At 42.4% G+C, this 17,639-nt stretch overlaps 1 protein-coding gene across 2 annotated transcripts; it reads right to left on the bottom strand.

Moving 5' to 3' along the window:
- Positions 1-12,405: 12,405 nt before the first annotated feature.
- Positions 12,406-17,423, bottom strand: LOC103469683 (leucine-rich repeat transmembrane neuronal protein 4-like). 2 transcript variants are annotated; one of them, XM_008417535.2, is made up of 2 exons: positions 17,093-17,423; positions 12,406-16,668 (listed from the first exon to the last, which is right to left on the bottom strand). In XM_008417535.2, exons 1-2 carry the CDS (start codon positions 17,094-17,096, stop codon positions 15,029-15,031), a joined length of 1,644 nt encoding a protein of 547 aa, XP_008415757.1. In that variant the 5' UTR covers positions 17,097-17,423; the 3' UTR covers positions 12,406-15,028. The 2 variants fall into 2 exon arrangements, with proteins under 2 accessions (XP_008415757.1, XP_017162415.1); XM_017306926.1 differs by having other exon boundaries at positions 12,406-16,624.
- Positions 17,424-17,639: the final 216 nt, after the last annotated feature.

Genomic DNA, 17,639 nt, shown 5'->3' with positions numbered 1-17,639 from the left:
AGAACGATGCCTCAGTGGGTCGTTTTTGGGAAAGTTTAGTTTTCGTTAAATTAGGGCAGAAATTAAAAGAACATCTAGTTCTTCCAGCGACTCCACCCTCTCTGCTGCTGTTGCTGCAAGTCAGTCGCAAATGTAATCAAACAAAAGGAAGGACGACATCACTTCCTTCAGAAAGGAAACTTTTACTGTACATTTGACAGCAGTACAATGTAGACGCCTGACATATAGGGAAGTTACAGACCCCTTTATCTTCCTGTTTGGTGTGCAGCAGTGGCATTTACAGTGAACGTGGCAGTGAATGCAGCATTTCAACGCTCTTACAAGCAATGCAATTTATTAGAAAAATTAAGCAGCAAAAATCAACTACAGAGGAGTTTGTCATCCTTAAACCATTTCATAAAACTACAAATAACTCAAAGTGACACAGTTCTTTGGTATTGGGTGCTTATTAAATGTTTAGCCAAGACGAGGGTAAGGTTACCCAAGATAGCTTGTTTTGCTAACATTGAAGCTAACAGTAGAAAATATCCATCATGCATCCACAGCAGGGTCAGAGCAAGTATAGAAAAGAAATAAGTAAAAAATTGGCCTGCATTTTTCCAGATCAGAGCATACTAAATATTTCAATTCAATTACAAATACTTTATTTATCCAGAAGGGAAATTTAATATTATTGTAAAAAAGTATTTTCACAGAGCTGTTGTGCACGGCGATGCTGTGGGCACTCGGTCTTAAAGCGAATATGAAGAAATGCTAACAGGTTAATTTCCAGGCAGCAGTTGCTAAACCACCTCATTTACTTTTGCTGCTCCTCTTTACAGATGCGTTCACACTGCAGCCTGAAGTGACCCAATTCAGATTTTTTGGCAATTCCGATTATTTTTTTGCCGGGCCGTTCACACTGCCAGTAAATGCGACCTGTATGTGTTCTGCAGGTTGAACGGGCAAATGACCTGAAAGTGTCCCGCATGCGCACTAGTGGGCGCAATAGCGTCAGCGTTCTCAGTGTTCTGCCAACCGCCATAAAAAGAAGAAGTGCTCAGTGTTTAAGGAAGTAAACATGGAGGCTAACGGTGGAGCTTAGCTTGCACATTTGAAGTTGTTGTCCCACCGGAGAAACATATTAACAACTTAATCCTCATATAGTTCGTCATAGCTGTTGTTTTTCTTCCCGCTTGTGTGTATCAGGACGCAGAATAGTGAGATTTGTTGAGAATCCGTGACGTTCAGTACGGATGAATGCGGCCAGGATGTTAGGTCGCATTTGAATCAGATACGTATTGGATATGGGTCACATTCGAAAAAGAATCTGACCTGTGCTGTTCACACTGCCATGAAAAGATCGGATACAGGTCGCATTACGTCAAAAAAAATCGGAATTGGGTCACTTCAGGCTGCAGTGTGAACACACCCTAAATCTCTGTCTGGTCATTTAGCTCCAAACCAGGCAGAGCGACGTTGGAATCGGGGTTTTGATCCTTGCCTATCGTGATGAATGGAAGAGACAGTTTGAACTTCCTCCTTCTCTCTCTACTCTCTGGTCACGCTTTGCAGCCTAGCCTCCTTAAATTTGGGGTCATAGTTTAGGTATTGTTTGAGCTTTTGAGATGCTAATCAACTGCTACCAGTTAAAAACTATACCTTGTTGCCATGGTTGCGCATCATAGCACTGTACAAAAAAGTGAGAGAAGTAAGATAAAAACAAAAAATCCTTCCAGGATAATTGTCCAAACACTTTAACTAAAACACAGAACCGCAGTGAGCAGTGCAATTCCAGAATCAGTTAAGAAGCAGAACATTAACAATCCAAGACACAACCTTAAAGTTTGACCTAAACAGAACCATTCATGCCCAAAAACCTGTTTAATGTGGCTAATTTGGAACTATTCTGCAAAGACAAAGTGGATCAAAATTTCTGCACAGCGATGTAAAAGGCTCACTGCCAGTTACAGTAAGCGATTAGTGATAGTTGTGCTCCTGTGCCGCCATCTGTGGCATAATTATATTTCAGTTTTAGGGGGAGTTATGCTCTCACGTAGGCAGAGGTGTCTTTGGGAAAGCTTTGACCTTGTAAAAAAAGAAAGTCATCTTTGGGAAACTACTTGGAGTAAAGAAATTTGTAAGGGTGGAACATTGTGTTTAAAGGAAAGAAGCATAGTTCTAATCTTCAGGAAACATTTGGTGTAAAGGTAAACTCATTTCCAAATCTATGTATTTTGTTTTCTCTTGGGTGCAGTTCCATGCCAAATTCAACTCTTTTTTTTTATGGAAAGCCCAGTGTAAAACAATCAAGAGCAAACCATTTAAATCAGCCCTGAAGAGGCAGGTTTGTGTCAACAATAGTTGTGATGAATGATGATTGGTAGAGTCAGACCTTCAATCACATAAAAACCAAATTGCACTACTTGACAGCAGAAATTTGAACTCAACAAGAGAAAGTTTCACTGCCTCGCCAGCTACAATCAGGCATATATTGTTGACAGATTTGCGGAGAATGGAGCTTCGGCCGAATGCTCTGGTTTTCAAACCAGCAAAACACAACAAAATGGATTTCTGATTTAGTTGCTTTTTGATGCCTCTTTTGTCCGTCATTCACGTTTGCTCACAGATGTTTTTTTTCTTTCTTTCTTTCTTGGGTTTTAATATTTACACTTGCGTCAGACATGCCAGGCTGATGTTGATTGCCGCCGCAGTGTCTCACGGAAGAGGTCAATAAATGCCACCGATTTCCACAGCGAACTTCCACAGACGGGTGGAAAAGAATCAGCTGCCATGCAATCAGATAGGACCCCGTGGGGTAAATTTCAGCTGCCATAAGGATCAAATCGTTAAAGGCAGTCAAAGCTCATTAATGTAACAGTCTATTCATTCCTGCAAAGCTTCATTTTTCCCCCCATTCTGCCCTTTAACAACCTTCATCGTGGAGCCTTCTCTGTCTTTATTGAGACGAGTTTGATACTATTTTTTATTTTTTTATCTTAGAGAGCGCCATGTCCAGGACTGATGCTGCTTTCATGAAGACGACCGTTGCATTGAGCCACAGGTACTTTACTCAAACATACCACGTCCATCAGAAACAAAACGAGAGCAAAAATGTTATAAACATTCATATTTGAATGATCTAATGTTGCTTGTGCTTCAAAGGAGGCTAAGTGCAGTTACCACAAAGCGTTTTTTGCTGCTGCTTTGTAATATGTCAAACTAGATTTAATTCTCATTACTTTATACTGCAGTGACATTAAAACAATCTAGACAGGGTAAAAACGCCTTTCTCAGTACTTAATGTAGTTTCTCCTCTATGAAAACTGCCAGGGTGTCGTTGCAGTGCCGTGCAAAAATATTCACATCCCATGAACTTTTTACCGTTTATGAGGTTGAACTGATGGTTCAAGTGTAAATACTGACAGTATGCTGTGAGACGGATACTCCGTCTCTGAAATAAGGCACCGCTCCCAAGTCGTCCCGACCGAAAGTAACCAATCACAGCCAGGAGGAGGGTATTAGCGCTGTCAATCAACTTCATGTACTCACTGCTAAACGTGCCAACGGTGGAGAAACAACTTTCCGTTGCAGGAAAACAATTTATTTTTGGCCGTTCTAACTAGCTTTAGCATTCATGACGGGCAGTGCTAGCTGCAGCATAACAGAGAGTAAGAGTGGTGAGACTGTGAGGGATGAGCAGCGCCGCATGGAGTGGTGATTGTCAGTGTTAAGACCCTCCTCCCGGCTCTAATTGGTTGCTTTTAATTAGCACTGGGAGAAGGCAGAGGAGCTCAATTTGTTTTCAGATTATTTGTTTTATACTATACTGTTATGACAGATTGACAATTTCAACAAAAAAGAAATATTTGATTTTGGTTCTTGTGCACCCTTGTAACCTCCTTTCTCATGCCACCCTGAGCAACAGCCCATACAGCAATAATCAAAAACCACCACTGGCTCCAAACACAAACTTCAAAGTATTTAATTGGGATGTATGTGAAAGACTTCCATAAATAGTGGATAATTGTGAAGTGGAAAGAAAATTATAAATAGTTTATACAAAAAAACTTTTTGCAGAATACGTTTTAGCAAAACACCACAAACCGAGTCAGACTGCACCGTCAGGTTCTATCAGCAAATGTTCATGTCTGATCTCAGATTTTCATTTGGACCTAGGTCTGCACTTTAGGTCTGACTAGGCCCAGTGTAATATTTTGTACTAATCTAAACTTTTCTCTTGTATTCCTGGCAGTATATTTCCAATCATTCTGCAGTAACGTGAACCTCTCCCCGAGTGTGAAGCTTGTTTCAGGATCTCTTGTCTCGTATTTAGATCCTCCTAGTGCTTAAAGCTTAGAATATTTTTCAGACATTTTTGTTTGTTTTGTACAGTATCATTTTCCGGCAACTTTGCAAATTAAATTGTACGTTTATGTTGATCCATCATATTAAATCCAATTAAAGTACACTAAAAAAAAATGTAGTTGGAACATTGCAACACATTAGCAAGTTCTTGGGGTAACGCTACGTCTGATGCTGATGCTTAATAACTGAAGAACCAAGAGCACGACTGTGCCCTCTGCTCATAAATCTTATACATTTAACTGTTGTTAGCTTTGGGTGATTTCCCAGGTGTGGGCAGCAGAGCGGCTGCAGAATCAGATGGAATAAAACAGGTGAAACTCCACAGCGACATCTCAGAAGAATGCAGCGCAAAACCGGTACATCACACAGGCTCCGTCCCACAACGTGTATTGGTTACAAGATCATTTCATTTGGGTCAGATATAAATTTATGAACATGACTTCAGGCACTATTATACGGTAGACATTTTCTCAAAGGCAAGTAAAAATGCAGCCAGAAAGGTCAAGCTGTCAGCCGAGTTTCTGCTTGAAATGGTTTTCCTGACGTTAAGTAAACGAAAGTAGCTCTGGGATCGCTCTTTATGAATGAGAAAATAACTCCTAGAATGTAACGTATTCTACAGGACATTTTTACCTTCTCTGTCTATAAATGTGTAAAAGCGAGATTTGACTGCTAGCTGTGCTTTTATCTTGGAAACGCAGCCATATGTACAGTGACAGGCAGTAATCCACATTCACTTATCTTCAGCATTAACGTCATATTAATTTTGGGGACTTTGAATGATGTATATTATAGGATGGAATGATGAAAGTACTCCAATTTAAATGTAGTTTGAAAACAAGAATTGAATGCCTATGCATGACCATATTGTGAATTTTCATTACATCGTGCGGAAGAATCTCGTGTTTTCGCAATCTTCATCTTACTTTTGACACAATTCTGGGTGGATATTGATCAGTTTTCCGATTAAAAATGATAAAGCTCATTAAGATTGTTTGCTTCTTTTCTGGCTGGGGCCTGGATGTGGAGCCCAGTTCAGTATATATTCAAAGGAGTACGGTCAGACGTATTTCAAAAGGTTCATTTTAGCATTCCATATCTGTTCCAAATCCAGTTTTGAGTTTTGATGTGTGTGCGCTTGGAATCATTACCTAGTAACACAGAAACAGGGGGGGAAAACAGTAATGATCAATCCTATAATAAACTGGTTGATCCTGGAAGATCAGGATTACAATCCATAGTGATACGGTTGTTGTGTTGGTATTGGCACCCTCTTAGTCTGTCTCGGTCTGAGAACAGAATCCCCTTCTCAAGAAGTCAGTACAGTCAACTTTGATGAAAGTTTCTGACTGGCTACTTGAAGAAGCCAAATGACCGCTTGGAAAAATTTCTGTGGACACAGGAAACAAAAGCATGTTTGACAAACACTTAGAGGCCTCTTCACCGTCTCTTGAAACTGGTGAAAGGACCGAAGTGTTGAGGCGAGGGTTGAAGTTAACCCACTGACACATAATTTCTCGCCACTTAGTTGGATGAGTCGGGTGTAAGTGTGCATGAGACAGAAGAGATTAGTGCACTTTATTTGAAATGGGTAAGGTAGGCTAATAAAAGCCCTCTAGAATAACCCTGACTTTAGCATTGTTGAACATTTACGGACCATACCTGAAAATCAGGTTGCCCTGGGCAACCAATTCAAGTAGCTCCTTTATTTCTAATATGAAGAGTATTTTATACATCCCTGATAAAACAAAAAATGTATAAGTAAAAGCCCCAGACATTCATTCTAAGTGCATGTAAAAACCAAAACACCTTCATTGTAACACAATTCCTGCCAAAGAACGGCCACGTCCTTTAAACCGCAGTTGAACACTTCAGTTCTCTGTTTCATTTTAATGTTATTTCCATCTACAAACTTTGTCTCCCTATTCAACTTTTGATCAAATAATACCTTGAAAAGATGTCGGAAGGAACAAATTGCAGTGCAGTCCTTTTCTCTTGAGGTCCTTTTGTTGGCGCGGGTATGTTTCTTATATGTGGAAAAAGTTCCTTATGGTGAGCTCTTCATGGGTCTTCTGCCGCCCTCTGGTTTCACAGGAACAGAAGGATAAGGAAGTTTTTTTTTCCGTCCCTGCCTTGAGTGTCTCCCAGGACATGCGACAAAAGGCTGCAACGCCTCGGTATTTGAATGGATTTTACAGGTGACGTGCTCTGCACAAAAGGGAGCGTAACAAAGAGATCTTGTTGTGCAGCGCGGAGCACAGAACAACTTTTCTTCCTAAACTGTGACAACTTCCCTTTGAGTACTTTTATTCTTCATTGATTCTATTTTCATTAATCGTTTGGATTTAACAGCCTGGAACTCATTACTTCAATGTGCCAGCTTAAGGGTAATGCACGTTGGATCCTTAAATTCATCAAGAGAGAAAGGAGGAAACTCGCCCGGTCCCTGGGGCTCATTTTGTCCAATGTAAGGCTCGACGGCTCAATCATCCTTGAAGAGATTGGACGGCGGCCCCTCCACGGAAGCAGTAGGCCATAGAATTGTGAAATATGCTCAAGGACAGGAGCTGCGAGAATTTGTGGAACTTTAGAGTCGTCAGGATTATTGAGAAGCTGTGTGCCATTACATTCTAACGTGAGTCAAATTCATAGTGCTGCTGAGAAGCCTGCCTGATTTAGCTGGAGTCCCGCCAGCCAGTTCACATAATCAATTTCATCATCTTTGAATATGCCGCACAAAAATTCCCAAGGTGGTTTCATTATTTACTCTGAAAGGTTTGGTTTTGCTTATTCGCTCAACTTTTTTATACCGCTCAGTTCTGTTCGGGGTCACAAGAACCCTGGAGCTAATCCCAGTGATCAAAGGGCCAGGTGAGTGGTCACTGTCCAAATTCATTAAGGGTCACAGAACACGTGACAGACAACGAAATCACTGTCAGTCCTGCAGATAAATTTAAAATACCCCAACATGTAAGTTTATGACAGGAAACTGGAGGAAACCAATAAATACATGAGAAGAAGACACCATCCTGTCAACCACCAATCAACCAAGATTCATAAGATTCATTCGTCTAAGTTACTGTGCCTTTTTTTATCACGTTAAAATATTCCTCTATTTTATTTGCATTCCATATGGTGCATTAACACATTCTGTAATTCTTTATGTAAAAAAGTGAGACATGCATCCAACCCCAATTATTCTGATTCCTTTAAAGGAAATCCAGGACAACCGATTGCCTTCACAAGCCATTTAATTAGTAAATAGTTTTCCTGTGTGTAACTTAATAATTCCATCTTTTAATCGTAAGACTGCGAGTTAGATTCCAGCTTCCTGCCCTTCCGGACATCGTCATGTCCTTGGACAAGGACCTTGACCCCAAGTTGCACCCTTAGTTGCCTACAGATTGTTGTGTCTGTAGAGCAAGTGAGTCAATGTGCTGCATAAGTTTGTTTTTACTGATCACTTCAGCGAATAAACATCATCATGAAGACCCAAAGAACACACCAGTTTAAAGCATGACTATGCTAGAAAACAGTATTCTAAAATCTCTCACTGGGGGTTCAGTCCATCAGCTGAAATGGAAAGAGTATGATGCAACTTCAAACCTACCAACAATCGACTGTCTACCTAAATGGAGAAGACGAGTCAAAACGGTATTAATCACAGAAGCATCCAGAAGGTGATTGCTGCAGCAATCAACTACCATAGTTTGGAGAATCTGTCAACGGTACAACGATAAGTTGAACTCTCCACAAATCTGCTGCTTATGGCGGATAGGGAAGGTTGTTGAAATGTTCAAAGAGAGCCACTGCAAGCCCCCTTTGGCAGTTTGCATCGAGTCACACAGGGGAGATGGAAAAACCTGTGGAAGAAGGTTCCAGATGGTAACTGTGGCTTTCTGCAGTGATCCACAGCTCAGATGAAAGAATCTGTCAACTACCATTTGTGCACGCCGCAGATCTGTGCTTCGTGGAAGAGGGGCAAGAACACATCTGCTCCTTAAAGAGTCCCACAAGAGATCCCACTTGCAGTTTGTTATAATCCGGGGTTATAAACCAACAATGCACATTCACCAGAACACGCCATAAACCCCAATGGGGGAAACATGGAGTAGGGATGATCGAACTATGGGAAGGCTGTTCATCAGCAGGAGGCAAAGAAGCTGGTCAGAGTGGATCAGAGATAAATACCTGCTAGAGGCTGACTCAGACGACGACTTTGATCTTCCAAGCCAGAGCTGAAGTGGATTGTTTTAGATCAGAGCTCAGACATGTGCTAAAGTGGCCCAGTCAAAGTTCACACCTGAGTCTAATTGAAAATCAGCGACAAGGCTTGAAAAGTGTTAAAAATGTTAAAGCTGATACTCAAAAAGCACCTGCAGAGAAAGGTGGTTCTACAAAGTACTGAGTTAGGGAGGCTGAATACAAATGTGGATCATAGTTAAAAAAACTGAAAACCTGTATCACTTAATGCTACTATACAATTATTAACCATATTTTATTGGTTTATTGTATGAAATCCCAATAAGGGATATTAGATTGTGATCTTACCATTTAGGTCTGTGGCTGGAAAGGGAAAAAAAAAAAAAAAAAAAAGTTGAGAGAGTACGATCATTTTTGGAAAGCTGCTGAGGTTCGTCTCGGAACCAGATTCTGCTCATCAGGAAGTCCAATAAACACAGTCTGCTGATGATGAAATGCCGCATTTGCTTTACAAAAATGTTATTCTCTCGTTAAATAACCAATCGCAACTGCTAGCAAAGACTTGCACACTTTCCAAAAATACCCAGTACATTTCCTAGAGCACCATGTGTTGTTTATTTATTTTTAAAGAATGTTAAGACTCTTTGGTCACAGAGCGAGCTGGCCAGGAAACGCACCGTTCTCCTGCTGTATTTCCTGCCATGCGTTTATTGATTCTACATTTGGCCTCCCTCCATGCTCGTCTGATTAGAATACTTGGTTCTATATGCCTCATGGTATAACGATCTCTCCCGTGTCTCGGAGTGAGTTTTTGCAATATTTTTGCCCTCGGAGTTCTATTTGTGCATTGTTTTTGGCTCGGTCGATACCTGCAACACTCCCACAATATTTCATCCTAAAACAAATACCCTGCGTAATGATCAGCGGCATGCGGGACTACAGCGCTCTAATCAGCATTCCTCTCCCAGCTACACAACACCAAAAGGTTTCAAAGCATAAGGAATTGCTTTTTCGCCAGCCACAATATGACAAGTCAAACACTAATTACAATATCTGCCAAAATTATATCAACAAATCATTTTTGCCCGTCTTATTACATTTCCCCCCCCCCACCCCTGTTTGGCCTGAAGGTTTCCCCAGTGGACCCTGAAAGAAATTCATCATTTATGCAAGAGCTATGGACTGAATTTATGGATATAAATTCTGTTGGCAGCATGCCTCTCTCCCTGCCAGCTCGGAGCATAAAGAAAGCCTGAGTCATGTTTAAATATGGACAGTGGGAGGTCATAAATCCTTATCGGAACAACCTTTGACCACTCAGAAACTCCATACGTACGGCGCAGGAGGCCTGTGAGCCGTTGACGTAGCCGATAAGGAGCTGGAGGAATCGAACGCTTGTTTATGGCTGAGAACCGTAAAAGACGCTCACGACGACACGCTTTTTTTTCCCTCTCCGCAGCTCCAGACAAATTTATTTCCACCCCTGGGAAAGACGGGTTTTAAAAATAAAAATAAAAAAGTGTTTTATTATATCAGCATAAACTTACTCTGAGAAATGTATGTTAGAAATTGTTATTTTTCATGGTGGAAGAGCTTTTGGCAATAAGGGGTCATTCAGTCTTCCTTACAACATTTCACAAGGTTAACCAGAAGGATTATTCTGCGATCTCTCTAGATCATCCTGGACTTTTTCTTATGTTCTCTTCAGCTTACTCCACTTGTTCTCTGTAGGATTAACAACTGGGGGCTGAGACGGCAGGAGATGAACGTTTTGGATCATTATCCATCTGAGGACAATTTGGAGAGACAAACTAACCTAACAGTCATGTTTTTGGACTTTGGGAGGAAGCTGGAGTACCTGGAGAGAACCCACCAATGCACAGGGAGAACATGCAAAAGTCATGCAGAGAGACACCAGGCCGGGATTCAAACCCACGACCTTCTTGCTGCATGACAACGGTGCTACTAACTGCGCAGCCATTGTTATCTGAAGTCCCAGTACATTTTCTGTTAGAGTTCATCAGGTTTTTATTTAAAATCCTCCACTATTTCAGCAAATTAATTTCATGCAATTTGAGAAGACGTCTTTGGAAGAGGAAAAGAAGCCGACGGCGCCATAGATTTTCTACCATATGTTTCATCTTGGGTTGGTTTCATAACCTGCACAGAGCGTTCGTTGTCGTCCTTCATCCGACAAAAGTTAAGCTAAACTCCTTGGAGATCTGCAGACTCCACCTGCTCACTCTGGTGTTTTTAAAAAAAAATTTTCCTAGAAGACCCTTTTCCATTTAGATAGTGACTAATGGTTGTCATGGAGATGTGGTGGCCACCCTTCGTCATTCTCCATCAGTGAGCAGTGGGCATTTTTTTCCACCTTCATACCATCATTTTCTCTACTGAGGAAGAAAACTATGCTTTCCTTTTCAAGAAATTGATGCTTTTTCCATGTCATATTTATGCAACAGGGAAAGTAAGAATTCATTATAAAAATGCTTTTCTTAATTAATTTTCCAGGGATTGTTAAGGGTAGCAGCCAGTGTGACATCTGTAGCTCTAACAACTAAACACTGACGTTATAGAATATTACTAATCAATAAATGGCTTCGAGGTAAACGTCACATTTTTTTCCAAGTTTATACATCTACAATGAAATGTATACGTTTATCTGTTGGGCCTTAACACATCTTTACCAAGGCTGCCAACAGAAACATCCAAGTGTATAGAGTAGAATCAGCCCCAACACGTTCACATAATGTTCCCCTCTCTAAATGAACACGTAATTGAAGCGGGGAGAAAAGGTCGCAGCAAGGTGGATGATAACTAAATTACAGCTAACCCGTCTCGACCTCGGCCGCACCGCCTCCACTCTCTCCTTCATTTTCCCGCGCCAGAGCGATTCTTCCCGCCCCGAGAGGTAGAACACCGTCGAACCGAGGCTTTTCCTGCACGTTTCTGCATCCAAATCGGTTTCATGTCGTCCCACGGAAAAAAACAAAACAAAGACATCTGCTACTTAAGCTCCTCTGGCTCTGAAAGCAGAACCTAAAAGTTTAAACCCGCTCATTTCCAGGCTCTCCTCTCCCGAGCCCAAGGTGGAGCGTGTAATCCACTTGTGGCGGGTTGAATGAACATTTCCGTCAGGGATTTGGGAATACCAGAGGAGCTCGCAGAAAAAAAGTAGCAAAAGGAGGCATCTGGAACCACGACAGCCGCCTTCGAAACGCAACCGAAATGTGTCACTTTCAGGCAAAAACACACGGATTAAAAGGCATTTCTTTCTTTCCACACAGTGGCTGTTATAAGTGTGCATACCCCTTGTTAAGTTTTGTTTTTATGTAAAAAAAAATAATAAAATAAAAAGACACCATGATAAATAGTTTTAAAACTATTCTCACCTTTAATGTGACATTAGCTTAGTACACTTAATCATAAAAACGAAGCAATCTGTTATGGCGGGGTGGGGTACATAAAACTTTTAAAAAGCAGGAGGAGCCTGGTTACATAAGTATGAATCCCTTAAACTAACGCTTTGTTGAAGCACCTTTTTATTCAATTTCAGCTTGCAGATTGCTCTATCTGCACTCTACATCTTCTGCTGCTAATATTTGCCCAGATGCTCAGTTATATTTAGTCCGGCGATCTGCCTCTGCCATTCTGAACCATTAATCTTCTTCTGGTGAAGCCGTTGTTTTTGTTTGGGCTTATTTTGATGGGAAAACATGAGATCTCTCTTCACCTTTAGTTTTGAGTCAAAATGGACCCAAAACCTCCAGAACTTCTTAATCAGTCTTGACAAAAAAAACCCAGTTTCATAAGGAGAACAGTAATGCATGATGCTGCCACCACCATGCTTCATTGTGGGGAGGATTTTATTTTATTTTTTTTGGTGATGCACAGTGAAAAGTTCGAGTTTGACTTCACTCCAACATTAGTCGTTTTACCAGAATATTTAACCAAACCAACATATTTTCTTCTGTTTATCAGCCATACTTAATCACACAAATAGAAATGTTAGTTTTGACTGAAACGCTTTAACTTACTTTTACTCTTTGGAATATTTAGTGCAGCTTTGTTTGCAGTTTGGTCATCTACTGCGGTGTTGTGTAAAGTTGGTGAATGATGTCATAGCGATACAAAGTGCAATAAGTAAACACAGGCTTAACCAAACAGCATCAATGTCTTCCTGATTCTGGTTCTAACAAGCGTAAAACCTCAATAAACTGTTTCGCTACTGGAGAAAAATGAACTGAGTATTTCAGTTCCAACAACAAGGTGATATTAAAAGTTTTATTTCTTTCATGTTAGTTGAAAAAACTTTTAACACAAGGTTTTGTTGTGCATGGTATTGTTGAACCACACGTTAGAAAATGAAACTTTAGCTCGTCATCACACGAGAAACAATACTGTTTGCTGTTTCAACACACATGACCTCGGTAAAGAGGTCACAGTGGCCATTTCTCCTTTCCACATAACTTAAATTTGATCTGACTGGATATAGATTACCTTAAATATTTTACCTCATTTTCATTCTAGTGAACATTTCTTCTGTGTTATTTAGTTCTTGTCATTCCTCGTGTTTTTTTTGGGGGGGGGTTTTCCCAGAAAAATATTCATAAGTGATTTTCAGCCACAAAGTTGACAGAGAAATGCAGAACACAACAGTCACATGTAAACACAGGACACTGTGTTTACATGTGGAGAGAGAGCAGAACCGGAGGCAGATGACCAGGTTAGAGACGTTTTTCAGAGACCTAAGGTCTTATGATTTTATTTATTTTTACAAATTACAATTAAATTTGAAGGCTATAAGAGGCTTCTAGACAACAAAACAATTAGGTTTTATAAGGGGGGGAGGGGTAAGGCTTTACTGCAGTACAACCAGAAAGCAACAGGAATCCTATAACTCTTCCAAGTGTTGCTGTAATCCTCTTGGCAGCCCCCCGGCTCTTGTTTTATTAAATGTGTCACTTATTTTGCAATTAATCTCCTCAGTTGTTGATGAGTTTATTCAATGGACCATGGCATACAAACGTTGCAGTGTAATTTTTTGGTACCTTCACACAACGAGATCCATTTGATCCTTTGTGACCTCTCTCTCTGGAAACGAGGGCTTTAGCTAACAGAGGCAAACGAGCAAACATCAGGACAGATGAGCATCATCTCGATTTAATCTGATTCCCAACAACATGAAGTTGGTGTGAATCTTCACGCTGAGATGAAACCAAAAGGTGCGTGTTAATTTGATGGTGTGCAAATTTATGCAACCGGGCTATTGCACTTTTCTCTTTGTTCTATTTTCCCTCTGTTTCTTCAGTTGAACTGACATGTATCAAATTAAAGGTTTTACCTCATGAAATGGCGTTTTAACCAGAGTGTGTACACTTTTGCCACTGCTCCTGTCATGAATGGGTAAAGTACAGACTTTTTTTCTGTCTTGTGATTTCTTTTTTTTTTTGTTTTCCTCCCATCAACCATCAGTGTTTCTTTTAATTTGTACAGTCAAAAACACACATATTAATATATCTTTACACAAACAATGCATAAATATAATGACAGCAATAATGAATACAAAACTTGATATGAAAATTAACGCTGTTACTCCTCTCACACTCACTCGCACACACTCTCACACACGCACACACAGTCATCCAAGGCCTTAACTGGACCTGACACATTTGTACATCTCAGTCCTGAGGTTAGTCTCATGAGCTTTAAATATCCCTCATTTGGGTCGATTGTGACGATACAAACGGAAAACGTACATATTTTCTTTTATCCGTTCAGACAGATCATCTCCCATGGAAGAGAAGCATCTTTAATAAGGAGAGTGGCTTCATGCAAATGATGCTCTCTTTGTGATTGCCCCCCACCCCCATCATACACACACACACACATGCGCGCGCACACACACACACTGGGTACGGCTGCTACGGCTGAGCCCGTCTGCCAACTGTGGAATAACTCAACCGGACTAATGCTATCTGTGAGAAGAAGGTGCAGAGCTGTTAGTCGTCTGACCAGATGGCAACGGGACGCACTCGCACACGTACAAACTCACAGAGAGCGCATATGTCCTAAATGCTTTACGAGCTACATGATTGGAACCGAATGAGTAAGTAAAAACAGTGGCTTTGTAGGTTCATGAGAGTATGCTCTGACTAAGAACAAGGTCAGTCTCTCTGCAGAGCCCATTTGTGCCGCAGCAGATGTCCCGTCGTGGGTTTGGACCGTACACAGCTAATCCCACCACTCCTCCCATGTCAGTCGGGGCGATAATTAGCTCCAAATATATCTTCCCATTCAATTCATCCTTTCTGTGCACATCGTCGTGCCAAAAGCCCCAAGTATTTCCTTCAGCGCTGCAGACTATCTGCTTGCATCAGAGATAAAGCCTCCTTATCTTCCAACAGAGAAAAAATAAAAATCCATTTATCTCCGCTCGAAAAACGAGACCGCATGTCTCCTGAAGGCGGAGCACTCACACCTCGCACTCTATGGATCCTGAAATGGTGCATGTGCACGGCCTGTTTTCATTCACCAACGAGTCCAGCGCCTCCGAGTTGGAGTGGTAAGTCAGGTAGTACTCCTGCAGCTGAGAATTCAGGTCCTGTTCCTGCTTGCGGGCCTTTTTCCTGCGCTTATGGTTGACTGAGTGCTCCTGCAGCTGCCTCATGGTGTTGGGGTAGCGCCTCCACGAGACGTAAATAACCAGCAGGATCAATGCCACTGACAGGAACAGGGCTACACTGCCTGCAATGATTTTATGGAAAGCCATATGTTCAAACTGCAGCTCTGGGATAAATGGCGTGGAGGTCTGTGGAGAGAAGGGGGGCGTAGAGCTCAGGGTGGTGGTGGTGGAGGCGGCTTTGGGATCCGCCATCTTTATGTGTGTCCCGCCAGGACTCAGAGGAGATGGGGTAAATTTCTGTGGCGGCGGTGATGGACGAGTCAGGGCCGGGACTCCGGTGGCTGCCGGCCAAACCGTGACACTCACAGCTTGGGTGGAGGTCAGAATGACCACAGTTGTGGTCGAGAACATGTTTGCAGCGTCCGCACATATCGAGCGATTCCTCACCACGTCCACCACCCTTTCGCCCTGCGTGGCCTTGGGACCGCTGCAAATCATGTTGATGTCTTTGGGGTCCCTGAAAGTCCGGAGCCAGCCCATGAGGGGGCAGATGCTGGGGCTGCAGTCCCAGGCGTTGCCCGCCAGGCTGATTGTGGTCAGGGCAGTCCACGCCTCCACCACCTCCACAGGAACGCTGCTCAGCTTGTTAGTTTCCAGGTTAAGCGTCTGCAAGCTCGGCATACAGCGGAAAACGTCCGGCTCCAGCGTTTGGATTTCGTTCCCAGAAAGATCCAGCTTCTGCAGTTTCGGCCAGGTCCAAGGAACCCCTTGGCTTATCGACCGGATGCGGTTCCATGCCAGATAGAGCGCCTGGAGATTGGTAAGGCGTGGGAAAATGTAGAAATTAATCCGGGAGAATTGATTGTGTTCCAAATGTAGCTCTCTCAGCTTGAAGAGCCCCAAAAACGTGGTGCGAGTGAGGCTGCGCAAGCGGTTGTAACCCAAGTCCAAAAACTCCAAGCCGCGGCATTCCAGAAACGTGCGAATGAGGATCTGTTTCAGCCCGTTAGATCTGAGGTGCAGATTCTGCAGCTTGCGCAGCCCGTAGAAATAGCCTGGCTGCAGAGACTGCAGCTGATTATAGGAAAGGTCCAGATTTCTCAGGTTCGGTATGGCACTGAATGTGTTGTTGTGCAGAAAGCTCAGCCTGTTGGAGCTCAGAATAAGCTCCTTCAGCCTGCGCACGCCGTGGAAGGCTAAGGCGTCGATGCTGTGGATGGAGTTGTGGTCCAAGTAAAGCCAGATGAGCTGATTGAGCTGGGCAAACTGGTACGGCAGCAGAACCAGCAGGTTGTTATAGCGCAGAGACAAACCCTGACACCCCGTCGTGATGTTTATTGGAATGTCTTGGAAGATGCCGGACTCGCAATAAACAATCTTTCCTTCACAGCGACAACTCGCAGGGCACATCCTCTCCCCCTTGCTGAGCAGCAGCAGAACAGCTGCCTGCAGAAGAAGACAAGATAACCTCCAGTCCAACATCACAGAACCTGTTGGGGGTAGAGTGGGGCACAGGCAATCAAAGGGATGACTCAGTTTCTGAAAATGCATGCAACAACATGGATTGAATGAGTAAAGGTAAGACTTTCGTTTCCTCAAACAGTGGCTATGCTCTGGGTAACAGCTTGACGTCTGTTTTTGAGACCTGCTTCATTAAGAAATGTTCACAGGGACTTTTACTATTTACAGATGCATATGAAGACAAGTTAGAGACGAATGTAGTTTTGATTAAGCGAACAGGTATATTAAAAAAAACAACTATTTTTGTAGCAGAAATACTGGTAACGAATAGAGACAGACTCATTATAGTAGAAATCTTTCAGTTTAAGCTGATCACAGCTGTCGTCCTGGCTACAAGGAGACTGAAGAGACAGAAACTGTGTCACTAAAACAGTGAAGAACTGAATGACTTACCCATTATCACTGAATAAAGGAGTAATCCTCAGGGGGAAGGAGAGGGAAAAAAATGGATTAGGAGCGTTTTTTAAACTGGTCTCAGTCAGTCAGCCTGCGCAGCTGCAGGGGTTGGTCCGCATACTGAGCGCTTGCACTTGCGGGAGCAGACGCAAGTTTCTCTGCAGCGGTCAGAGCCGCGCCGGGTCCTACGGGTGACGCTTCGGAAAGGGGGACGCTGTCTCACTTGGCTCGTAGTTGGACCTGCCGCTCCACTTCAGTCTGCTGTGCTCGCAGTTACCCATTTGAGCGCCAGTGGACTGATGCACATCACCCCCTCCTTCTCCTCTCTGCGCTCTCTTTCCCTCCTGCCTCTCTTTACCTCACTCCTTTCTCAGAGGCGTAGGCGTCCTCAAGAACCTAAGCTTACAAATGATGGGTTTCTGCCATGGAAAATCTTGCCATTAACTAATAATTGCTAATAATTGTTTATCAGTTTCCTTTGATTGCTGCTGGTGTTTTTAGGGATGCTTAATTTAAATGTGGACCATGTCCTTTTGGTATGATG

This window comes from Poecilia reticulata, linkage group LG9 (assembly GCF_000633615.1).
Source record: "Poecilia reticulata strain Guanapo linkage group LG9, Guppy_female_1.0+MT, whole genome shotgun sequence".
Taxonomy (NCBI): Eukaryota; Metazoa; Chordata; class Actinopteri; order Cyprinodontiformes; family Poeciliidae; genus Poecilia; species Poecilia reticulata.
The sequence above is the reverse complement of the archived record's forward strand: the minus strand, read 5'-3'. Positions and strand labels throughout refer to the sequence as shown.